The sequence below is a fragment of the Fragaria vesca genome, linkage group LG5 (genome assembly GCF_000184155.1).
Source record: "Fragaria vesca subsp. vesca linkage group LG5, FraVesHawaii_1.0, whole genome shotgun sequence".
In the NCBI taxonomy this organism is placed as follows: domain Eukaryota; kingdom Viridiplantae; phylum Streptophyta; class Magnoliopsida; order Rosales; family Rosaceae; genus Fragaria; species Fragaria vesca.
The window spans coordinates 7047441-7072567 of record NC_020495.1 but is presented as its reverse complement, the minus strand read 5'-3'; the positions used below and the strand labels follow the sequence as shown (position 1 = coordinate 7072567).

General features: G+C 38.1%; 3 protein-coding genes across 3 annotated transcripts; all 3 read right to left on the bottom strand.

Annotated features, from left to right (window-relative positions):
- Positions 1–2376: 2376 nt before the first annotated feature.
- On the bottom strand, positions 2377–6034 carry LOC101294944 (translation initiation factor eIF-2B subunit delta-like). The gene is made up of 7 exons (XM_004299195.1): positions 5507–6034; positions 5260–5382; positions 4555–4922; positions 3301–4045; positions 3104–3200; positions 2959–3013; positions 2377–2735 (listed from the first exon to the last, which is right to left on the bottom strand). The coding sequence occupies exons 1-7, from the start codon at positions 5994–5996 to the stop codon at positions 2676–2678; spliced, it is 1938 nt and encodes a 645-aa protein (XP_004299243.1). The 5' UTR covers positions 5997–6034; the 3' UTR covers positions 2377–2675.
- Positions 6035–7025: 991 nt separating this feature from the next.
- Positions 7026–11352, bottom strand: LOC101294659 (phosphoribosylaminoimidazole carboxylase, chloroplastic-like). Its single transcript, XM_004299194.1, has 16 exons — positions 11156–11352; positions 10853–11065; positions 10637–10748; positions 10469–10531; positions 10219–10357; positions 10037–10092; positions 9755–9828; positions 9463–9610; positions 9172–9345; positions 8916–9003; positions 8720–8836; positions 8391–8488; positions 8174–8291; positions 7981–8075; positions 7577–7683; positions 7026–7459 (listed from the first exon to the last, which is right to left on the bottom strand). The coding sequence occupies exons 1-16, from the start codon at positions 11263–11265 to the stop codon at positions 7366–7368; spliced, it is 1806 nt and encodes a 601-aa protein (XP_004299242.1). The 5' UTR covers positions 11266–11352; the 3' UTR covers positions 7026–7365.
- An 811-nt stretch (positions 11353–12163) lies between these two features.
- Positions 12164–14236, bottom strand: LOC101313318 (amino acid permease 3-like). The gene is made up of 6 exons (XM_004301032.1): positions 14122–14236; positions 13622–13849; positions 13437–13530; positions 13135–13349; positions 12903–13045; positions 12164–12802 (listed from the first exon to the last, which is right to left on the bottom strand). The coding sequence occupies exons 1-6, from the start codon at positions 14234–14236 to the stop codon at positions 12164–12166; spliced, it is 1434 nt and encodes a 477-aa protein (XP_004301080.1).
- Positions 14237–25127: the final 10891 nt, after the last annotated feature.

Here is a 25127-nt window from a genome sequence, read left to right as displayed (position 1 = left end):
TTCAACAAAGCCGAGAAAGAAGACCATGACGTCTGTTTATCTCAAGTTTTTCGAGACAGCTCAGGACGGGAAAAGCCGCCGCTGCAAGTTCTGCGGACAAAGCTATTCAATTGCTACCGCCACTGGTAATTTCTTAGGTCCCATTCTAGTTGTTGATGATGCTATTCAAATTAATGTATTTGTTTAGGAGATTGGGGGTTGAAGTGTATCACATTGCCTTTGCTTATATCATGTACTTATGTTGCTCTAGGCAATCTGGGGAGGCACCTAGGTAATCGGCATCCAGGGTACGATAAGTCGGGGGATGTTGTTGTCACCAGTCCTTCACCACAGCCCATCACTGTAATGAGGAAACATCAGCCTCAGTCTCAGTCTCAAGCAAAAGCAACTCAACTGGATTATGAACATTTGAATTGGTTGCTCGTTAAATGGCTTGCTTTAGCTTCGTTCCCTCCTTCCACATTGGACGAGAAGTGGCTAACAAACTCTTTTAAGTTCTTGAATCCATCGATACAGCTCTGGCCAAGTGAGGATTACAAGAAAATATTTCGTGATGTTTTCAGGAGTATGCAGGAAGTAGTAAGAGCGTCTTTGGACAATGTTTCTTCAAAGGTCTCCATCACACTTGACTTTTGGACTTCTTATGAAAGGATTTTTTACATGAGTGTCACCTGTCACTGGATTGATGAGAACTGGTCTTTTCAAAAGGCGATGCTTGATGTTTGTCACATTCCTTTCCCTTGTGGGGTTGTCGAGATCTACAGCTCTCTAGTGAAGGTCCTTAGGTTGTACAACATTGAGAGTAGGATACTCTCCTGCACCCATGATAACAGTCAGAGTGCCTTGCAGGATTTGGATGGTCAGAATGTGGGGCACTTCTGCTATATCCCCAGCTCTGTTCACACTTTGAGCTTGATTATAGATGATGGATTGAGAACCATAGAACGAGTAATTGCTAAGATCAGAGAGTTTGCACTTAGTTTAAATGCATCATCAGAGATCTCAGATGAATTTACTCAATTGACTGCAGCATACCATGAAGGCACTTGGAAAATTCCACTTGATACCTCAACACGGTGGAGTGGCAACTATCAGATGCTTGATATTGTATACAAGGTACTTGATGTTGTGCTGAAATTACTCCTGCCTTTTCCGGATGCAAATAATAAATTATTTGATGTTGGGCAGCCTATTCTAAGTAAAGCAATGCGTGTGTGTGTGTCCAATGTCTTATGATAAGTGACAAAGATGACAATTTTTCTTCTTTTTGCAGGCTTCCAAGTCCATGGATGCTGTTATCAGGAAGTATGAGACACTAGGCAGTAGGATGCTGCTGACCGCTGTGGAGAAGAATGCAGTCAATAATGTGCATCAATATCTACAACCCTTCTACAAAACCATAAAAAACATGTGCACAAACAAGGTGCCCACAGCTGGGCTAGTTCTCTTCTTCATGGATCACATTTCTGAGACGATTGCTGCATGCAGAGATTCACACCTTTATCCAGAGTTGAAGAATGCTATTGAAGACATGGCTAAAAAGGTCAGAAACTACAATAGCCAGATTTGCAACATATTTACCTACATGACAGCAATTCTTGATCCTCGAATTAAAGGAGAGCTAATTCCTGGATGCCTTAATTCAGACAATTTTCTCGAGGAAGCGAGAACCCATTTCATTAGAAACTATTCCATTAATCATTTCCCATCCATGGCTGGTGGATATAGCAATCAAGATATAGAGGAGGGAGGTAACGTCTCTTTTGCAGAGGAAATTGCCAGAAAGAAAAGAAGGGCAAACACAAACAATTCCTCTGATGAGCTCACTCAGTATCTGTCAGAGCCTCCAGCCCCATTAGCAACAGATGTTCTCGAGTGGTGGAAGGTCAATAGTATGCGCTACCCACGACTTTCTATAATGGCTCGGGATTTCTTGGCAGTGCAGGCAAATTCAGTGGCACCTGAAGAACTGTTCTGTGGCAAAGGTGCTGAAATGGATAAGCAGCGATTTTGCATGCCACATGATAGCACACAAGCTCTCCTTTGCATAAGGTCATGGTTACAAAGCGGGATGAAGTTGAAGTGTAGGACAGCCGAAATAGATTTTGAGCGTCTGATGGAACTAGCATCAAGTGCGGACAATCATAACAGTAGTACTGGTTCAGAGAAGAAACAAAGACAATGACAGAAACACAGCAGGGTCCGGGAACTAATCCCACTTAAAAGAGGAAAAATGGCATTGTAACTGTTTTGAAGTACCTTGTTGTAACTTTAGGCCACGCATCAAAATCGCCATATGATTGAACTTACATAAACAAAAAAAATAGTGTTTAATCCATATATTCCAATCAAACAGATCTAATGTTTTATCTATTTCAATCAGTATTGAACAAAGAGCTTCCATATCTGACAAAAATGGCAAGTTACCTAACAAAAATGAATAACTAAATGATACATGAAGCGCCCCCATATCTATCAGGAGAGGCTACAAAATGCACTCTTCACTGAGCATATTTACTAAGAATATTGCAAAACCCAGCTACCATGAGTTGTTAACATCGATCAAAAATACGGTTTTGGAGTCCCCAATCCAATTTGTAAAAATATTAAGTTTTATTCTTCTGTAAAACAACCACCAGTCCTGTCCATTTAAGTGCTTTATTCATCCAATGATGTCAGTACAAATGTTCTCTGCCATATTCACGTACAATGACGGGCACACTAGTGGGCGGAATCTACAGTAAAGCAAAACACAATATCAGTGATAGTAATTATCCAGAAGAGTAGCACAACCGTAAAACGCATAAAGAAATGATGATTTTTCATTTGGCACATGAATATTTGAGGTGCTTACCATTGAGCACTAAAAAGAGATAATTGCCCATGATATGTCAAAATCATACATGGTGCTAACTATGATAAGTTCTGGAAATCTTCCAGAAGGCAGAAATGACTTACCATGCCATAATCAGTGACAATCATGGAGATATAATCTGCTGGGGTGGCATCATACCTGTTACAGGGCAGAAGCACATTCAGAATCTTCTACACAAGTAATCAGTAGTTCCACTGTTTATAACCATTAAATCATATGAAAACTTACATCAAATTCAGAAGTTGCAGATTATCCTTATTCGCCCAATTCTCCAGATAATTTACATCAGTTCTTCCAGAAACTTTTGCAACAGCGTCTGGATCACCTGCAAGAAATATGAAGATGTGGTGTATTCCATCAGGTTAAGTAAATAAAAGAGCAAAACAAAAACACTATCTCACAGTCTCATACAACAATAAGCATACCTAGTTCATTAGAGCAAATAGAATCAAGCTGTACTCTTTCATGAAACTTATAAGCTTCACAGCAGACTAAGACTGGAATGCAAAATGCGTGAGCAACCATAGCAACACATGCAGTTCCAACTCTTGAATATACGGTTCCATTAGATAATACTGAGGCAGCTCCCAGAAACACTCGTGTTACTTCATGCATGATATAGGACACAGCATTTATATGAGTATACGTACAAGTCAGGCCCTTTGCTACCAGTCTATGAAGTAATGCTTGGCCTTCAAGCTTTGGACGCGAGTCTACAATCACAACACGAAACTGTTTCCCGAGTTCATGGGCATATAGGAAAATCATCTCAACAACACATGATGATCCATATGTGAGTAGAACATCACCATCTCTAATCTTTGTAGCAGCATGCCTAACTATTACCTTATCAGCAACAATTATCTTGTCATTTAGAAATCGGTCAATTTCTGAACAAAGTGTGGATTTAGCTTCAGACTCAGAAAGGCTTAATGGCAATTTTGCAACACGACTCTTTATAAACCTAATAGCATTTCCCATGCTAATAGAAAGCGGCCTGCATTCGATGAAAAATGAGACGTAACTGCTGATTTTTGCCGTTAAATCTCGAACAAGAGTTTTCTGTGGTGGCGTAGAGTAGTCACTAATGGCTTCCTGAAACGCTTTAAGCATTGCAATGCAACGAGCATTACCCCCAGATATATCCCCGGCCAAGTACTTCAGTCCAACCTGTAAATATGTACCATATAGAAAATTTTAACAATATACACAAAAGAACCAACATGAGATTACGAGAAAACGTTGATATTACTTTGGACATGTGTTGAAGAATGACACTTGTCCGTGGAAATCTATCTAAATTATTATCTATCCTCACACATCAAAACAGCTCTAAAGAGTATGTGCACAGAGGCCTAATGGAAGCTTTTGATAACTTGTGATTTTGTAACTAACTTGATACTCAATCTATTCGTGTGTCTTACTTATCTATATATAATAGACACAACAACTGGTATTAATTGTGTTCCTATGCATGTGCCAGCAGCTTAGATACACAGTAACAATGATTCAGTCATCACACGTCGAACCAGATACAAGCATGCCTTCAGTGTCATGACGAATATCTGGAAATTCGAGTGTTGAAACACTAACAGTAGTACTTTAAATTGAAAGCTGGCTCAAATAAGCACTAATGATGAAGCTACAAGAATTAGAATTAGTATCCTAAAGGGGTGTACCTTATAAATGGCAGGATGCATGGGATCAAGTTGAAAAAATTTTGACTCGAGATCTGGAAGCTGAGTTCCTTGTTCATATTGAGGCAAATGCCGGAACAATTCAACTCTGTTTTTAGCTTCTGTTTGATTAACCACAGAGCGCTTTTTTGCCTTTTCCACTCGGCTCTTATCATCAAACTGCATACGTGGAGGAGGAACATCTTTCCTCCTATCTGTTGGCCGATCACCACCCTTCTTTTCTGAAGCAACCACTGAAGATGCAACGGCAGTAGTTTCTTTCTTTTGCATCTCTTTCTTCTGGGAAGACTGCTTTACAGGTTTACTCGTAGCTCCTCCTCCAGATACAGGGGTAGGTTTTCTTCCCTCAGCTATAAATTCACAATGGAAAAAAAAGAAAAAACAGAAAAGAAAAGTGGTTAACATACGTGACCCAGGGAAATTCCACATACACTAGAATCAAATGTGAAGGTCAATAAAACACAAATACTTCAAACTCGTTTTGAATTCATTTTCCAGATATTGCTTTCAAGGTAAAGTTTTCACACATTACCGTTCGGAATTTGCATTTGAACTTGTATAATCACTAACACACAAACCGAACTAATTTGCATTTGCAAAATACTTCTAGCTCCACATTCAGAGATTCTAAAAACAAGTCTCTAACCAAAATATACAAAGAGAAAAGCAGATACATTGTGTCCAGACCTTTAGCAGCACGTTGAGCCTCCTGCAGGGCACGCCTTTCAGCTTTAGTCGGCTTAGCTTTCGCCTGCTCTGAACTAGCAGGAACTTCATTCTGCACTTTCGGAACCACCTCTGCACTTTTCCCTGCAGCACAAAATCAGCAACAATTGTCTGCGGCTCAATTCGTATCGAATTCTCAACTGATCAAACTCATACAACATAACTAGCAATTCAATTTTCACAATTCAATCAAACACGAAGCCCATACCTGGAACTTCAAGAGGCATTCTTAACGCGGCGACTGATTCAAATCCACCGCCGGGCAAACTCGAGGCCATCTTGCCGGAGCCGCTTCGCCGGTACCACTGCACAGAGTTCTCCTCGGAGAACTCCAGAGTCCCATCCCCGGTCCTGCTCGACGGCGACGAGGCCACCGGAGACGACCCTAGCAACGACTCCGACGGATTATAACTCCCGACCGGAACTTGCTCGCCGGAGTCCAAACGCCGCAGCGCCGAGTCCGGAACCGGGACGGCGGCGGTGCGGATCGCGACGGTGTCGGAAAGGTGACGCGAAGGGGGGATCATGACGGGAGAGAGGGAGTTGCTGGCCGGAGATTCGGAGAGAGGAGGAGAGGGGGTGGCGGTTGCGGGTCCGGATTGGGTCCGAGCAGGTAAGGCGTCGGCGGAGGGAGTAAAGAAGCCGACGTGGCGGACCTTGGGGTCGATGACGGTTCGGGAAGCGCGACGCGCGTCCATGGAGAGTGAGAGTCAGTCGTCGTGTTTAGCGGAGGAGGAGGAGGAGGAGGGTTTGGGTTTTCAGAGGAAGTTAGATTATCGTATGACTCAAGTTTAAAGCTCTCTCTGGGTTTTAGGGTCAGTTACAGATTAATAAAGTATATATGCTAAAAAATATATATAATTAAAAATAATTTTAAAAAATAATAATTAAAAATACAGATATTTCCTTTTTCTTTTTAGGAAAATAAAATGTATAAATTATTATAGGTGATCGGAAAAAATAAAATAATATAAGACTATTTTAAAATGGTTCAGAAATTCATATTACATATTAACGATCTAAAATTCCACCGCTGAATTCGTGTTTTACATTATAATATATGAGTGATGGTTAAAATACATAATTAGGTTTAATTTACACAAGTTCTAATCATTTCTAGTGGATTGAGGTCATGTTCTACATAATTCATACATGTGCTTTAGCTTCTTTGTTTTAAGGGTTTTTTTATTCCTTTTTAGGTCCTAGTTTCCACAGTTGCAGAAACACTCTTGTTAACAATCAGGTGAAACTTCCCCTTCTTCTGATTGAAATGAAGAAGTTGTTGAAGTCTGAATGATCAGCTTGGATACTCAGATTGATACCTTGACCCATAAAAGTTTAAAGGAGATGCAGACGAGCTCTCCAGTACCATCCGGACCTAGCTATGCTATTCATAAATTTCAAGTACACAATCCTCCCTTAAATCCCAATACAGCAATACCTTCTTCCTCAAGTATTGAATTTCCAATAATGGAGTTTCAGTTCCAGCAGCAGAAACATCATTCATTTCCGGCAATGATCAGATTCCATTTCCTCCAGTATTCAGATAAGGAGATACAGGAGATATTGGAGATTAAGCTAACCGGCAAACTCAAAAGCATTCACAAACCTCTGTATTTCAACTTCATTCATTTACGTATATGTCAAGTTATCAGCATAGACCAAAGCCGGGGAATTCAAAACTGTTCTATCTTGTAAGCTGAGTTTTTTGTCACAAGATGAAAATTGAATAGGAAACATTCAATATCACCAAAACATACAAAATCCTTCAAGTCGTTCAGTGTCAAAGGCAGACAAAACTTGTGTGATACTACTTACTGATACAAGATAAATACAAGGCTTTTCTTCTGACTCATCATCTTTCCTCATTTTCTTTTACTGATCTCTTCAAATAAATTACATCAACTTTTCTGTTAGCACGGACCTTCAATTTTTGCCAGTACAGCGTCTCAATAAACTTTTAGGTACTTGTAGTGTTCGGTGGAATTCAACTTCTCATTGTTTAATAGCATGTTGAGGAGACTGACTTCAAGAGAAAGTGAAACTACAAAACTACTGCTTTGATTATCAAGGATCCAAGTAAGATTCCCAACCATCTTTCTGTAGCTTCTCATCTTTTGCCAAGACTTCGTTCTTTATGTCTTCTTGATACTGTATGATTCTGCAGTTAATTTAACTTCACATTAGCAAATGCAACTATGCAAGTGATTATGGAAAGTTTGAATTCACAGGTCACTAAAAACTTTGCAACATGGATAATAAAGTGCAATAACCCAACCTTGCACGTAGATCAGGATCACCATGAGCTAATATCCTTACTGCTAGCAGACCAGCATTGGTGGCGTTGTTTATAGCAATTGCCGCAACCGGGACCCCTCTTGGCATCTGCATGGTTTAAAGTCACACAAAAAGAATAAGAACAAAAGTAAGGTAGCAAGTAAGGAAACCAATCACAATCTCCCAACTGTATATCATTTTCAACATAAAAAAGTTGTCTACATCTAGTTGACCTAATTTCATCTCTCATATGCCAAACCCCAGGCACTTGACAATCCATGATCCTAAATCTTTAAAATCTCACATGGATGCCTCAGAATTCATATTTCTACGGCCGCAAGATAGTAGAATACTACATTTTTCCATCCAGAAACTTATTACATAAAAGAAGTTTCAAATACATACCTGCAATATAGATAGAGCCGAATCAACTCCATCCAATGTAGAGGCGCGCACAGGGACACCAATAACGGTCAATGGAGAGGATGCAGCTACCATTCCTGAAAAGGCAAACAAATGATAAAAATCATTCCAAAAAGAAAAAATGCCAACGTTGTTACGTTATTACAGCACTCTGTTTGGAACAGAGACTAAATACCTGGCAAGTGAGCTGCGCCACCAGCACCAGCAATGATGACCTCAATTCCTCTTTTGTGGGCAGACAATGCATAAGAGTGCATCCAATCAGGAGTTCGATGAGCAGAAACTATCCTAATCTGAAAGTTAAGTCTGTTAACACCAAGTCTGTTAACACCATAAATAACAGATTGCGGGTAACTTATTTACATAAAAACCAAAACAGATGAGAAGCAAACCTCGTGAGGCACTTCAAATATATTCAAAACTTTTGCAGCTTCCTTCATAACAGGAAGATCTGAATCAGAACCCATAATGATCCCAACAAGTGGTGTGGCTGCATTTAGAAAAAACTAGGCAAATGAATTCAGTGTGAAAATAACCAAGTTTTCTACATAACCTCAACTTGTTGAAATCTACAGTGAAGTGTAAATGGAGTCCTAACATGGAAATGATTGGTCCTGTTATAGAAGTTGACACTTCTAATATAATAAAAAAATTCCTCCCAACGTTTTTTTTTTATATTCATAGACAAAACATGATTGCAAAACCACCCTAATACCATTACCAGCAGACCGACTATCAGATATTTCATCATTTAGCATTGCATTCAGAGCTTTTTCCACCTTGCCCATGGAACGTCCAACAATGGTAATATGACCCATTTTCCGTTGCTTCCGCATATCTGCCACACATAAAAAGTAGAGCAGTTAAAACAAATAAAAAATTCTTGTGTAAACAGAAGGAAAAAAACAGAATCTAACCTGGCTTATCATACCAATGAACAGTAGCCCCTGGAATACATAAGGCTCTTCCAATCACTTGATGAGCTAGGTGGAAACCAGCTTCCCCCTAAAAGCATAAACACGTGATTATATGATATTCCACAAGCACGTATATAACTGTACATTTTTCAAATATTCTGTAAGATATCTACGGTTAACCAAACTAGACAAATCAACATGTCAATATTCACAAACAGCACAAAGATGGATAATTTCAGTTTGAACAGAGCATCACCTCATCTTCACCAAGTAAATTGTACATAATTGCAGCGGGTGCCTTCATTGATGGATCACCAAGTGGAAGACCAACAACAGCCCGCAAATGCTGTTCGTACTGTGATGTGTAGCAAGACTCTATTGTGTGATGACCGCTATTGTGAGGTCTAGGAGCTACTTCATTTAGCAAAATCTGAAAAGAAGTGAATACATGCATAACTTGGTTGAATTCAGCAGATATCTGAAGCAAAAATAAAAACCAATAAACAACAAATAAAATGTAGAGTTGTTATGAGAGGTAGAATAGTACCTGATCATCCACTGTCAAGAACAACTCAACTGCAAACACACCAGCTCCTTCTAATGAACTAACAGCTCTAGATGCAATATCAGTGGCCAACTTTTGGATCTTCCATGGCACGTTAGCAGGTGCTTTGACAATATGACAAATGTTTTCCCTGCAAGACAAGGTCAAACTTTCATGAATATTCGTCTGTGCCAACTACTGATTATATGAATCTTATATTGTTCCATATATACAAGGTTTGCAGAAAGAATCATTGGCTGATGACAAACGGTGTAAAACTGAATGTGCAGCTTACTTGTGTATAGTTTCAACAACAGGATAGCATACAATAGAATTGTCTCTTCCTCTAGCAACAATGACAGCCAACTCCTGCATTTAGATTCCCCAAAATGTTTTATTATTTACCAGTAATACTAAACAATTGGAAAATACTCAATGTCGCATTACTAGTTGGTTCTATATATTGATCTTTCAATGACAAGTTATCAATAAGTGTGCAATTGAAATGGTTGCAGAGAAATGCGGATAGTAAATTCACAAACGAAGTCGTTGCCAATGATAAACACTAGACACTAACCTTAACAAAAGGAGCCCATTTCTCAACATATAAACCGCGATCAAACCCTCCAAGCGCTGCAACAAACTTAGAGAGTAAAAGAAGGGCAAAGGTTCTACTTCTTGAGTTCAACAGCAGTAAACATAACAGATTAAAATCATGACAACAGAAAACAAGGAAGCGATCATCAAAGAGACCGTTACCTGTTACAGCAGAAGTAAGATCCTCCTCACTCTTAGCAACAGCATTTCCACGCCCATCATAAGCTAATCTTTTACTCTTTATCATCAGAGGATAGTCAAAGCGGTCGCCTGCCCTCTTGGCACCTTCCAGATCATCTATCTGCCTTTGCCATATGTTACGAGAAGCAATAAATCATGACTGGTTAAGTAAAGCAACTTTTAATATTCACTCAGGCTAATCCATGAATCCTATGCATAAAAACTAACAAACCTCCATAAATTCAGGAAGTGGAATACCATGCTCCGAAAAGTGAACCTTCTGAAGATATTTATCCTGTCACATACCCCGATGCTCGCCAAGATTAGCACACGACACAACGCAGTGAAAATTGTAGAACAACTTAATCCGAAAAGTCATTGGCAGAATGAAGAAACAAACCTGAATGATTCTGATTGTAGAGGCTTTTGGCTGGCAGTCCACTCCTTGCTGCTCAAGCTTCTCCAATGTCTCCACATCCACATGTTCGATTTCAACAGTCAAAACTCCACACCTAACCACCAAACACAACATTATACTCGCTTCAATCACAAAAACAAAGCTCTAAATTTTCAAACTTGAGCAAACACAATGCAACCAACTCCGTAAAAATCGAACCTTTTGGCAAATTTCTGGACAGTGGCACTATCATCGAAGCTACCAACCATATGGTGATGGGCAAGCTTACTAGCAGGGCAGCTTTCTTCTGGGTCCAACACCATGACCTTAATGGCCATTTGGGAAGCTGCTTGGCACAGCATTCGACCCAGCTGGCCTCCTCCAAGAACACCCACAATGGTCTCAGACAGTCCATGAACAGCTCCATCTTTACTGTAAAAAATTCGAATGAAAACAAAAAACCAATGAGCAAAAAACCTCACTAGGAAAAAAGACACATGCTTTTTAGCAAACCTAACTCACCTGGGAGGAGTCACGTGAGGTTCACGTGATGCCCGGCAGGACAAGGCCGAGGCCGGACTGTGGTGGTGAGAAGAAGAAGAAGAAGAGAGGAGGTTGGTTTTGAGGTCCATGGAGGAAGAGGAGGAGGAGGAGAAGAATGGGTTTTTGGTATAGGGGAGAACCAAACAGGGCTTAAAGAAGAAGAGTGAGCTCTGCTGTTGAAGCATGACTTTGTAGAGACTCGGAGACTGCTTCAGCGGCCGTCTCTTCTTCTCTGTTTTATACGAGGTTTCTGTTCTCTCAACCAAAGCGGGTAGTAGTAACACTCCTTAATTCCCATTTTACCCCTGCCTTCCTTTTGGGAGTATCGTAATTCCCATTTTACCCCTGCCTTCCTTTGGGAGTATCGTAATTCCCATTTTACCCCTGCCTTCCTTTGGGAGTATCGTAATTCCCATTTTACCCCTGCCTTCCTTTGGGAGTAGTAGTAGATTTCACTACTGACTTCCCTCCCACAAGGACTCTTGTTTCTTGGCCTTATCTAGTTTTCAGTTACGACCATTAAGGTATTTAGGTGAAATTATAATTCTTTGCAAAGGATGGAGCTTATACAACACTCAAGTGCTTACCAGCTTTAGAGTACTGCCCTTTTGGTTCCTTCTATTGTTTGTAAAGAAATTCGAACGCCAGCAATCATATATCCCTCTTTGAATTACTAGAATATAAATTACAGCTTAAAGTTGAAATATTGTGAACAGTAAGGTGAAATTCCCTTTCTTCTTAGTTGCCATGAAGTTATTGTTGTTGTTGTTATTGTCTAGATAATCAACTTGGATACTTGGGTTGATAGCTTTCATGCCTCCATATCTGCTTAATAACTCACATGAGACTAGCTAAAACCTTGACCCAGAAAGTTCCTAGTGTATTTGGTTTTATCCACAATGTTCATCCTTTAAACTCCTGATGATTAGGACCTCTCTTATTATCAAAGTAGCAAAATATATACTGTATAGCTAGAACTCTAAAATCTCAAGTGCTGGTCATGAATGGCTTGTAATCTTTGAGACTTTCCACCACACCAACAATCGAGCCAACAGCAGCTAGTAAAGCTATAACTAGCGCAGAAAGACATAGAACTTGGAGGAAAATCCATCTTGTGCTCCATTTTGGTATCTTCTTTTGAGCAATGTACATCGCCACAGGGAAGTAGATTGACATTGGCCAGTACCCCAAAGCCCCAAGAAATCCAACCACGCCATTGAAGAACGGGAAGATCATCGATAACAAAGTGGTTGAAATCACATATAGTGTCCTCCACACCACTCTAAAAAGGTTAAGCTTGTAGGACATGATTTTGATGTCTTTTGTGATGAAGTGGTTATCAGGGAAAAGCTGTGCTGCTTTTTTCTCAACGAATGCGTAAAAGGGCTGGCTGAAGACTTGGTATGCTCCAATAAGATGGATAACTATGGCAGCATTGGCTATGTCAATGAGCCAAGATGGGTTAAAGAACCCTGCACCGGTCAGGATGTTTCCGGGGGCTAAATCTCCGAAAGCAGCATAACCGAAGCAACCACACAAAATGTAGAAAATGGATGTGACTGATAAACTTATTTTACTGGCTGTCTTCATTGTCTTGGCTTCTGATGGTGGAGATTTAACCGTGTCCTGCATGCAATAGTTACATGTATATGCATGTCTTAGTTAAATTTAAACTTCTGGTTCAAAGGTAGAAACTATATATGGGAATCTGAAAGGAACTACTGACCTCAATTTCAATGAGGACGATAGCAAATGCGTAAGCAAAAGCTATGTCACCAAGTGCTTGGAAGATCCTCCATATCTTTTTGGCTCGAGTCACTTGAACTCCAATGGTTACTCCAGTAAGACTTCCCTGGATTGTTCCAGTTTCTGGTAATTTTTTAGCAGAAAATTAACATAAGGTTGGTTTTACTTTACTAATAGTCTGATACCAAAGTCTGAGTTTAGTATATTTGTACCTGCAACTTTAGCAATTCCAATGGCAAGTCCGATCCCTGAGTATGTAAATGACATGATTGCAGCAACAGTAGATAGCCACGACAACTTGTCAAAATTTGGAATTTGAGATAATATAATTTCTACGACTCCAAAAGCAATCATATAGGGATTGCTGTTTATCAGGCATGGTTTTCCCTCACCATGCTTATGCACGCAGGCATTCCTTCGTATTGCACTGTTCAATCACATACCAAAAATCCTTATATCAGCCAAAGAATATGTAATAATCAATTACCAATCTTTTATTTGGATTTAAACTTACACCATGCTTATACATGCTGTTATGGTGTAGCCAATGGTGCTTCCGTAAAGATTGACACGTTGAACAACTCCAAGAACTTTGTACATAAATCCACCTGAGATATCAAAACAAGCACAATGAAGATTGACAATATTTATATCAGAAGATAGACAATAACAAACTCTTATTAGCAGATAGAAGATTACCAAGGTGGTTCCGAACAGCAGCCGAGTAAGTAGAGTTTCTTTTTCCAGTGACCGGATCACGATAGCAGGCAACGAGAAGACATGAAGTGTAGTAAGTCACTATCGAAAACATTACCATCACAATAGGACCAACAACCCAGCCAAGCTGAGCAATGGCCCAAGCCAGCGACAAAACCCCAGAACCAATCACAGCAGTAATTATGTGAGCACTTGCAGTCATAACATTTCCTGGTCATAAAAATGAGTACGAATTTGAGTATAAAATCTCAAATCGAGAATTATGAGCATGCATGTGTGTATCACATTGGATTTCAGTTTACTCCAACTTTAGTACCAAAATCAGTTTGGTCCATGATCTTTCTTTTTCATCTCGATGGTTCTTATACTTCCAAAATATAAATTTCAGGCCTCTCGATCCACTTTCTGTCAATTGATTTTGAATTGGATGCTCTAACTTTAACACGCTTAAATTAGATATACAAGTACAAAAAGAAAATTACCAGTCCTTTTGGGATGGCCATCATCATCAAAGAACTTAAACCCTCCTTCCATAACTGAGGCATCAAAAGCTGGGTTGGAATGGATGTGGTTTCTTGAAGCAGTGTTGTCCCCCATCTTTGTTATAAAGAGAACAACCACAGCAACATATAATTAGGTTGTACTTGGGTCATACTCAACCAATTCTTGAAGTAATTTGTATGTAATCTCAAAGTTTGTACAATCATGTAGGCAAAATCTATCAAATGGAAAAAGATCGAAAGTGATAACCCTGGTAATAAATCAGCAACAGAAACCCACAACCGTGAGGATAACTAGTGAAATCAGGTTGACTAATGATCTTGTGGAATTGATATTGAAAAACAAAATCAGGTTAACTAGTGAAATCGATTTCAAAAACAAAATCTTGTGGAAGACCCTAGTCTTAATTACCTTCAGAATTTGCTTCAGTTCTCTCTTCTGTTGCTGCAAGAGTGTAACCGTACAGAGAGTGAGACTGTGATTGAAGATATAAACAGATATTCAGGTAAATCCTATTTTAGTTCAAGTTGGAGTCTATAGCTAGGTTGGACATGATATTTCACTACTGACTTCCCTACAATGACTCTGGTTTCTTGGCCTTTCCTGGTTTTCAGTTAAGGTATTTAGGTGAAACTATAATTCTTTGCAAAGGGATTCGTTTTGGATGAAGCTTACACAAAACTTGAGTGCTTATCAGCTTCAGAGTACTGCCCTTTTGGTGCCTTCTTTTGTTTGTTGAAATGTTGTGAACAACAAGGTGAAATTCCCTTTCTTCTCAGTTGCTATGAACTTGTTGTTATTGTCTAGATAATCAACTTGGTCACTTGGATTGATAGATTTCATGCCCTCCATATCTGCTTAATAACTCACATGAAACTTCAGCTAAAACCTTAACCCAAAGTTCCTTGTGTATTTGGTATTATCCACAATGTGCATCCTTTAAACTGCTTTGAAAGATAATTGTGGACTTTAACAATATTATGTGACTTATAGTTCAAGCAATTGATTAAACATAATCTAAGTATTACGAGTTGTATAAGGAATGCAATATCTATAAAATGTGAATGATATATAGTTTACAACTTTACATATTGGATCAGGAATCCATAATATCTTATGATATGATCTCGTACTCTTTGGTAAATCTTATAGAATTCAATTAGCTAGGAATCTTTAATAGGCAAGACACTAGTTGATCACTATAAATAGATGAGCATAAGTCTCTATTCTCATCATAAGACGCATACGGTCCCTATCCTATCTAAAGAGCACATTGTGAGAGAGAACAAAAGACATAAGCTTTCAGACATGGCCATCTCCATCAACAACACTGGTAAGTCTTAAGTTCTACATGTGTTGATTTATATGCTTGTGCTACCTATGGTATAATTAGCTTCAAATTCCTTTTAAATGGTATCTGGGCTTGTGAGCCGCGTGACCCAAGCCCAAGACCCGATCTCAGAAAAACCCTGAAAAGGGATTTTATCTGATCATTGTTAACAGTGACAAGTTTTCTTGGTTTTTTGGTTTTGGTGAAGGAAGAAGCGTGTGAAATCGTCTCATGAATTCGATGGGATTGAAGCCCCTATTCTCTCACGATTCATGTCAAATTAAGAATAATTAGAGAACCCTAGAGCACGCCCGGAGTGCACATAAGTTTTTAGCTAGAGTTGTTCGGATGATATTTACGATTTATTGATTCTCTGTGTTCTTGATTGATATTGCTTGATTGTTGTTTGCCTTGATTCGTGTTGAACTCTTGTATTGTTGTTTGCTTCCGCTAACATTGCAGTGCTGTAGCAGATGCCAAGGTATGTCAATTGAGTGAAAAATCGATTTTCAATGACTTTTAGAAGCCTAAAGGCTATCTGCATAAACTTGTAAATTTTTGATCTTGTTGTGATTGATATAGTCTCCCAAAACAATATGGTTAAATCATGACAATAAAATTTAGAGCAAAAGGAATGTTGTATTCAATATTCGTGTTAACTTAGATTAAGATAAAAGCATATAGAAAATTCCTAAAGTCTTTGTTTTTCTGGTGATATGGATTATCATGTTGCACATTGCAAAACTTTTTCATGTTTTCAAAAGATCATAAGGTTAAAAAGATGGAAAGCGCTGGACTACACTGGTGTACCAAACGCCGAAGTGGGGACAACCACGTGGCAAAGTCTTGTCCATAGAATTTTAATTTCAAGGGAAAACAAGTAAATGTATTATGTAACTCCCGTCAACAGTAAATATTTTCCGTTATAGTTAAAATTTAAGGGCGTTTAGGTCAAATCCCTGAAATCTAACCTACACACCCAGCAAAACCCAGCTTCTCACCAGTTCTCGACCAGCATCTCTGCCTCTCTCTCGATCGCTCTCTTTATCTTCCCATCTCGCACCTTCGATCTTCATCTCTATGAGAAAACCCCAAACAAACATGGTTCCCGAGCTCATTCCCGCCGTCCCGAAATCCACGGCTCTCACAAGACCCGCCACCCAGGTTTCTCTCTTGTCGACTGGGACGGCTGAGGTGGAGTCGAGGTCAAAGGTCAGTTAGTCGAAGAAGATGACGATCGGGTAGACACGCGGCATAGGGGAACTTGATCGATGTGGATCTGATCGAGATCCGCCGGAGTGGTTGTCTGTTTGGAGGCTGGGGTTCCGATTGGGGTTGTGGAGCTAATGTGACTGGGATGGACATTCCTCTGCTTTTCACAACAAATAAAAGCCCTCAAATCTAATCCGATTGGGGTTGTGGAGCTAATGGAAGCGTTTGCTAAAGCTGACTAGATTGGATTTGGCAACAGAACCTGATTGGATTGGTACAAGAAAGGATTTGCTATTCTTTATCTAGCGTTTGAAGCACACAAATATTAGCCTGATTGGACAAGCGAAATTAATGTTGATTTAAATTATTGTGAAAATAAGCAAAATATTGGATGAAGTTGCAGATCTGGACTTCCTCAACAAGAACTGTTTGGAAGAAAAATAGAGACCATGATTTCACGGTAAACCATGTTTACCGGAGGCACATTCCGGCGATCTCAACGTGTTGCAGATCAAATATGTCGACGAAATTGAATAATCCGCAGAGAAGAAGAAAACAAAGAGGAAGCTGATGAGACAGAATTTGAGGAAGGAAAAGAAGGGAGGAAGATGATGAGAGAGATCTGATGCGAGAGGATGGTTATGGCTGAATTGCTGAAGGTTATGTCCGGGTTATTAGATTGGTAGTTTACTGTGACGATTTAAAATTACAAAATCACCCTTCCGTTAACGGCTTCGTTAGTAATACGGTACCGCCCGCGTACTGCAACTTTTGCCTAAAAAGATTGAGAACTTATGTTACTAGATTTTAAAACATGCGCATATTGGCCTCCATAAAGATATTGGTGCATTGCTTAAAGCTTAGAACAGTTGCATACATGATTTCTAATATCATATTTGGTTATTTTAAAACTTGAGTTTAATTACCGTGGTATGTGGATTTAGAATATAGTGTGTTTTATCTACTACCACATAGGTGTTGTAAAACATATAATTTAGTATGAGGTATTTATTTGCATATGTATGTATTGATATGTACAAGGCCCTTCCAATGAGGGATTCATTTTTTTGTTCATTTCTAGGGATAGATTATTTGACGAACTTTTCGATCACAAAATCAAATTTCCACCGTTCAGTTCGTTCGGGGTATATGAGTAGATCATTTCTACAAATTTTCAAAAAATTTGGTGATCATTAAATCATCCAAATACGGGATTTATTTTTAATAATCTTGAACGGTGTAGGTTTGACATAAGTGTTAAGTTTTTTGTTTTAATCTCAGCCATCAAAGCCCATTAAAAAACAGATCTAATGGTTTGGGCCTATCCCTAAAAGTGATAAAAAAATAGGGATCCCTCAATGGAAGGACCCTCTTGATATGTACGTTGAAGGGTGATTTTGTGTGTTATGCAATTTTTCTGTTATTTTTTGTTTTATTTTTACTTGATACATTCTACCTAAAACACAAAAAACATCTAGATTACTCTCACACTTAACAAAAACAATAACAAGAACTAATAGAAAATCTCATTTGTATGCTCATTAGGTGTCCAAGTTGTCACTCTTAACCAGATTAAGCTTTTAACTGGTGCAAACTATAAAACTTAGAGGAGACAGATAGACATGTATTTTTCCATGAACCAAGGGCTAGATTTTTTTTCTGATAGAAGGAGTACCAGAACATATAGAAGTTAAGGATAAGGATCAGTATTTAGCAGTCTGAGAATATGAGCACTCATGGCATAGGAAAAACAACAATTGCAGAAACATCATTAGGGCACCATGTCAGACGTTGAGACTGCAACATTGTCCCCACGATTCAACACCCTTAAGTATGATGGTGTTTCTGCATGTGTTGTTCTTCCTATGTCATGAGTGCTCATATTCTCTGCTAAATACGATCCTTATCCTCAACTTCTATATGTTCTGGTACTCCTTCTATCAGGCAAGAATCTAGTCGATGGTTCATGGAAAAATACATGTTTATCTGTCTCTTCTAGGTTTTGTAGTTTGCACCAGTTAAAAGCTCAATCTGGTTAAGAGTGACAACTTGGACACCTAATGAGCAAACAAAAGAGATTTTCTATTAGTTCTTATTACTGTTTTTGTTAGGTGTGAGCGTAATCTAGATGTTTCTATGTTTTAGGTAAAATATATCAAGTAAAAATAAAACCAAAAATCACAGAAACATTGCATAACACACAAAATCACACTTCAACATACATATGCAAATAAATACCCCATACTAAATTACATGTTTTACAACACTTATGTGGCAGTAGATAAAACACACTGAATATTCTAAATCCATATACCACGTTATTAAGCTCAAGTTTTATGAAAGAAGCAGTCATCACCTAATGGCTGAAAAAAAGCTTCTAATATAACCAAATATGAGATTAGAAACCATGTTATGTAGTTGTTCCTAAGCTTTAAGCAATGCACCAATACCTCTATGGGGGCCAATATGCGCATGTTCTAAAATTTAATAACACAAGTTCTCAGTCTTTTTAACCTTATGATCTTCTGAAAACAGGAAAAAGTTATGATCTTCTGAAAACATGAAAAAGTTTTGCTATGTGCAACATGCTAATCCATATCACCAGAAAAACAAGGATTTTAAGAATTTTCTATATCTTTTATCTCAATCCAAGTTAACACGAATCTTGAATAAAACATTCATTTTGCTCTAAATTTTATTTTCATGATTTAACCATATTGTTTTGGGAGACTATATCAATCCCAACAAGATCCAAAATTTAAAGGTTTATGCAGATAGACTTTAGGTTTCTAAAAGTCATTGAAAATCGATTCTTCACCCAATTAACATACATTGACATCTGCTATAGCGCTACAATGTTAGCGGAAGCAGCGGAAGCAAACAACAATACAAAAGTGCAGCACCCATCAAACAAACAACAATCAAAACAATCAATCAAGAACACAAATAATCTAGAAATCGTAAATCATGTTGACAACTCCAGCTATCCTAACTTATGTGCACTCCGGCTGTGCTCTAGGGTTCTCTAATTGTTCTTAATCAATATCCATTATATTTGCCATTCTTCTTTCATCAAAAGGTTTTTAACCATTGACACCGTATGTGGATATTACCAACGTTTCAACTGTGAACTATGTATCTTTCTTGAGTTACATACTATAAGTTATGTAGTTACTTGATGATGAAATTTCACTTGCTCATGATTTGTGTTACTTTATGTTATGTTCAAGAGTATGTAATGTCTTAATCAATTGTTACGTTAGGTATATATTGTTTTGGTATTGCTCAACACTTTTATCGACAGTTCAACACTATCAGATGCAGATTGCCCCTCTGATTAACCATATTGTTACCCGTTTCTAGTTGCCTTCAGTTTTATTGGCCGGTTGATGATGAGTGTGTATGGTTGTTAAGCAAGAGAATGCATCATGCAAAACTTGTGGAGCTTACTGTCCTAATATAGAAGATGTCAATCGCCACTTGAGTGTTGTATACAACAAAGAGTACACATGACACCTTCCTGAACTTTTCACCATTAGCATAGCTAGATATCAACATGCTGAACGGAAAGAGTTCACACGGCAATCAACTTGTTTCACAAAATCACAAGCATGATCAAAATGGGTTAAAGATTCTCCCAAGAACTTAACGACATTGGTGACAACCAAGTCATTGCAAGCCAATTCTTATGGGTTGGATTTTGTGTGTATGGTTTTCAAGTTGACCTCTACATAGGTTCAACATGAAAGGTTTACTTCTATATAGGGTTTTACGATCTCTCTCTAACTGTCTCAGTGTCACTATTTGTATATTTCATAGTCTTGAATTCTCGTCTTCACTAATTTCGAGTTGATCCTTGGTACGCAAAACTAGTCCGACCTACTGATTGTTTTATTTACAAGAGTGTTTGTGCTCGTCACTTATCTCTTTGTCTTTCATTTTCTCCTTGCTTAATTGGGTAAGCTGTTTCTAATGTGTGATAGACAATTGTGTATGATGGGAATTTAAGTCCATTTCATATGCAATCTGTTTATGTCTTCACTGTGGCCTTCCGTCGCTTCATCGTGTAGCATTGGACAAGTATGGTGCAACAGCTTCTGTTACCGTATGAGCATGAGCCGTCACGCAGCATCGAAAATGAGACACGAACTCCGGCCTATTAGCATGTCTGCGCAACTATATAAAGCTTTAGTCCAGCGATATCTAGTGATAGAACATTGTGAATTTGAGTCAACCTTATGTACGAGTGAAGGAGTAAGTCTTGCGATTTACAAAATTTTGGCAAAGTGACTGTTAATTTGCATTAGAGCGATTTGGCTTATTTTCAGTCAATAACAACATTGACTGATACTCTCAACAAAAGCTAACTAGCTAAGTTAAGCTTCCTTCATAACATTCAATTCCATAACCCTTGTATTTTGTTTTCTCTTTTCTTCTATCATGCAAACCATACTTCTCAAAAAAAGTTACAAGTACTCTAAAGCAATTTTGGTCAAACTCAGAGCTTTAACGAACGACTATAATACAATATTTTTGGTCTCACTTATAAGCAACACACGTAAATAATGTAAATCATTTTTTTGTCTTCCCTTCATTTTAACTAGAGGCCAACGAGAATTGGGAAGTTGGCCCGTCTTTGCTGAATTATCTTTTTTTTAATATAAAAAAATCTTTTATATTTTCTTTTATTCGTGAATTTGTCATTTTGTCATTCCGAAATATTAATCCGATTCAAAGGTTCTTCAATATTTGAGGGTTATTTTGGAAAAAGATTCTTTCTTGGTTGAAAAGCCAATTTAAAAGTGGGAATTTGGAGAAATTGGATTTGGGAATTTGAAGTTTTGGGAGAGAGAGTATGGTAAGGTGGTTTCAACTAATTGGCTTGAGTCTATGGAATGATGCTTATTTATATATACAGTGATCAGTTCTTCACTGCCAAAAATTCAGTGGGAAATAGCTTGTTAAATTCAAATTCTTCTATGCAGAACCTAATACATGAATTTATGAACAGCCTAGCAGTGAATATGCATGGTAGAGATATAAGAGGTCTTGATTTTAATCCAAGTTAAAATCAAGATGTGATGCAGCAGATATTCACAATTTTTATGTGACACAGCTGGAGAAACTACAAAGAAAATGATTCAATTGCCTAAAAACATTTGGTCCACAACCAAAACACTGCTAAAATAGCAGAGAAAACAACAGGCAAAACCGATTCACAATACACACAACTAATCTTAGATTCCAACCATATGACTCCCTTAGGTACATCTAGCTCCAACGGAATTATATTCCAACCTTATCGCTCCTTATGTACATTAGCTAGCTCCTTCCAACAAAACCACTGAATTATTAACACATAGACATAGGTATGAAGCGCATAGTATAGACATAGATGTACTGAGAGTGAGATACACAGCCAGACCTCACTTGTTATTTGTTGCCTTCTGGTGAAGATCAAGAGCCAGCTGCGTCGAGTACAACCCCGGGTATGGAGCACAATCTGTGCATACGTAGCACTTCCTTTTGCCTTCACGATCATGGTAGTTGCAGAAAGAGCGAGACGAAATCGGAGAGATATGGCAAACACCAAGCAACTCATCATCATTGGGGAGGTAAATGTTGATCTGAATCGAGCATCGTTTTAGATTTTGAAGTGAAAATGTTGTGAAATCTTGGAATCCATGGTTATTCTCTAGTGTAGAGCTCAATCGTCGTTGTACGGGTACTGTTCTAACTTTAATTGAAGTGAAATAAAGTAGAATAGTTTCACTATTTAATGAGTTTGAATATATGAATTACGAACACCAGGTTTTTGTTGAATTGCCAAAAGGCAATTTGATGTGTTATGATGTATTGAGAAGACTGTTTCTGCATGTTTTGAATGTTCAATATGATGTATTGATGTGTTTGGTAAAGCGAAGTTGTTAAATACCATATCTCTTTTTTGCATGTGTAAGCCAATAAGAGTGGATAACTTGTTAGCCTATATTAAACATCATATCTCTTTTTTGCATGTGTAAGTCAATAAGAGTGGATAACTTGTTAGCCTATAGTGTTTTCTTATGAATTCTTTTGCCAGAGACTTCTATGACATACAAGCAAAACTAAAATGCACATAGTTCACCGGTAACTTTTGAAACTTGAAAGAAAAATTTTGATAGAATAATGTCAAGTTGTTAACTTTGTGATGAACTTGTCTTCCTCTCACTTTTATGTAGACGTTCTTTACTAGTACTCCCCACTCCTTTGAAAGTTAAGATATATATCTCCCAAAAATATTAGAAAACACCCTCTTCTGTCTACTGAGGTCTAGCCACTTTAAAAACGCCAATTTGAGCGAAATAGCAATTGTTATTTGAATTTTGAGAGAGAGCGAGTTAGAGAGAAAGGAAGATAGGAGAAGAGAGAGAGCGAGAGAGAGTACATATCATGGTGGTCAGAAGTTGTAAAGGTCGAGATCGAAATAGATCGGAAGAAATTGAGGACAATGAGGTCATCATCATCGGGGAGGTAATGATTTTGTAATTACCTTACATGTTTTGGTTCATCCTTACCTAGATTCGAGTATAGTTTTGTAAAATTAGATTGCGATATCTATGGAAAAAAAGGTTCAGTTATTGATTCTCTTCACATAAAAAATGTGATTCATGATTGTGAGCAAAAGTAAAAGTTTAGTCACGTCATTTTTCACAAAACTCAAGGGCCTCTAGGATGAAAAAGATGCACGTTTTGCATTCCCTCCTTGCAGTTGCGAGAATCTGTGTTCTAAGAGTGTTGCGAGAGCTCAATCGACACCGATCTAGCTAAATATTAAGTGAAACAATGCTTTCTTAATTACCTTATGTGTTTTGGTTGAGCTAGCACTACAAAAATATGGCTTATTGATAGCATCAATTAATAGCGTTTTTTACCTAAATGCTATAAATGCGTGCTTTACAATTTTTTTTAAAAATAAAAAAATCCCTGAAACGCTATGCTCTTTGGAAAAGTGAAGGTGGGATCGAAAACCTTAAACCCGCCTATTAAAAAGTGAATGTGGGCTTGAAATTTCATTTCGCGCTTTAGATGCACCCAAAGCTTATCGTTTAGAATAAAAGAAAGAAGACGAGATTGGGAAAAGAGATTGTCGTTTCTTCTTCCTCCTGTTTGTCTTCCTCCGATTTGCCGTCATCGCAACTTTGGTGAGCTCACTGTCATCGCTTTTTTTCCTCCTTATGTTTGGGTTTTGATTGGGAATGAGTTTTGATTTTTTTCACAAATGAGATTGGGGATGAGTTTTGATCTGTTTGGATTTTTATTTCTTCTTGTCAGAACAACGTTATTCACTGGGTTTCTTTCTTCTTGCTGATTGATTCGGATTTAGTCTTGTAAGGTTCGTCTCTCTCTCAATTGATTTTGCATACCTCTGTTGCTTTCATATCGATATTACAAGATAATCTATGCTTAGCTTGGATTTGTGGTTTGAGGTTATGGTTTGATTATGATGTTGATGTGCTATTAGTTTTTTTTTTTTTTTGCTAAATATAGTTCATAATTCTAAAGCATTGATTGTTAGTTTGTGATAAACTTGTGGAGTTCGTGTTAGATTGTTGTGGATTGTTAATTGTGTTGGAATGTTCTCGCCAGCAGTGATTACTTGTTTAAGCTTTTGTTGATTGAAGACTCCGGGTTTGGAAAGTTATGTCTTCTTTTGAGGTTTGCTGTAAGTTTGTTGACATTCTGGCCGTTTAGTTTTCTTTCTTTATACTGCTGTCAATATTGATGCGTTTAAAATTAGTCTTTACTCTGCACAATTAGTTGTTACTTGCTGAAATCAAAATGAAATTGCTATGTAGTTTAGGATTTAGTAGTTGAAATGCAGCTAAAACATTGCTTGTAATGGTGAGTTGTGAGATAAAAACCAGTTGAGTTTTCGGTCTGTATCCTTCTATATCTGAACATTAGAAGAGTAAGTACAATGTAGTTGATCATTGTTCATTGTTGGAGCTGTGTTTATGAAGATTAGTGCTGACTATATTCTCTATCTAATGATATAATATGATTCATATCTGGCAGCTCTATTAGCACAATCAGAGTTGATTTTGACACGACCCACCCCGAATTTCACCCTGAAACCCAGAGTAAGTCGTGCGGGGACCACCTCCAAGGAAAATTTACTGAAAAGATTAAGAAAATCTCCCTTGCAGATGGACAACCCTAACTCGAAAATTTCATATTACACTCTTAATTTAACGCTTCTGAATATCACATAATATACAAAATTCTAAAGTATTCAGAGCTACTAAACACAAGCGGAAGCAAGAAAACACAAGTAGGTTGAACAGGTAACCTACTGATGAAAATTGGCCGAAAAGCGGGTGACTATGCCTCGTCTCCTACTAGATCCAACCCGAACTCTGCAGACTGGGCAATTTAAAACGAAGGGCCCAGGGGAAAACATTT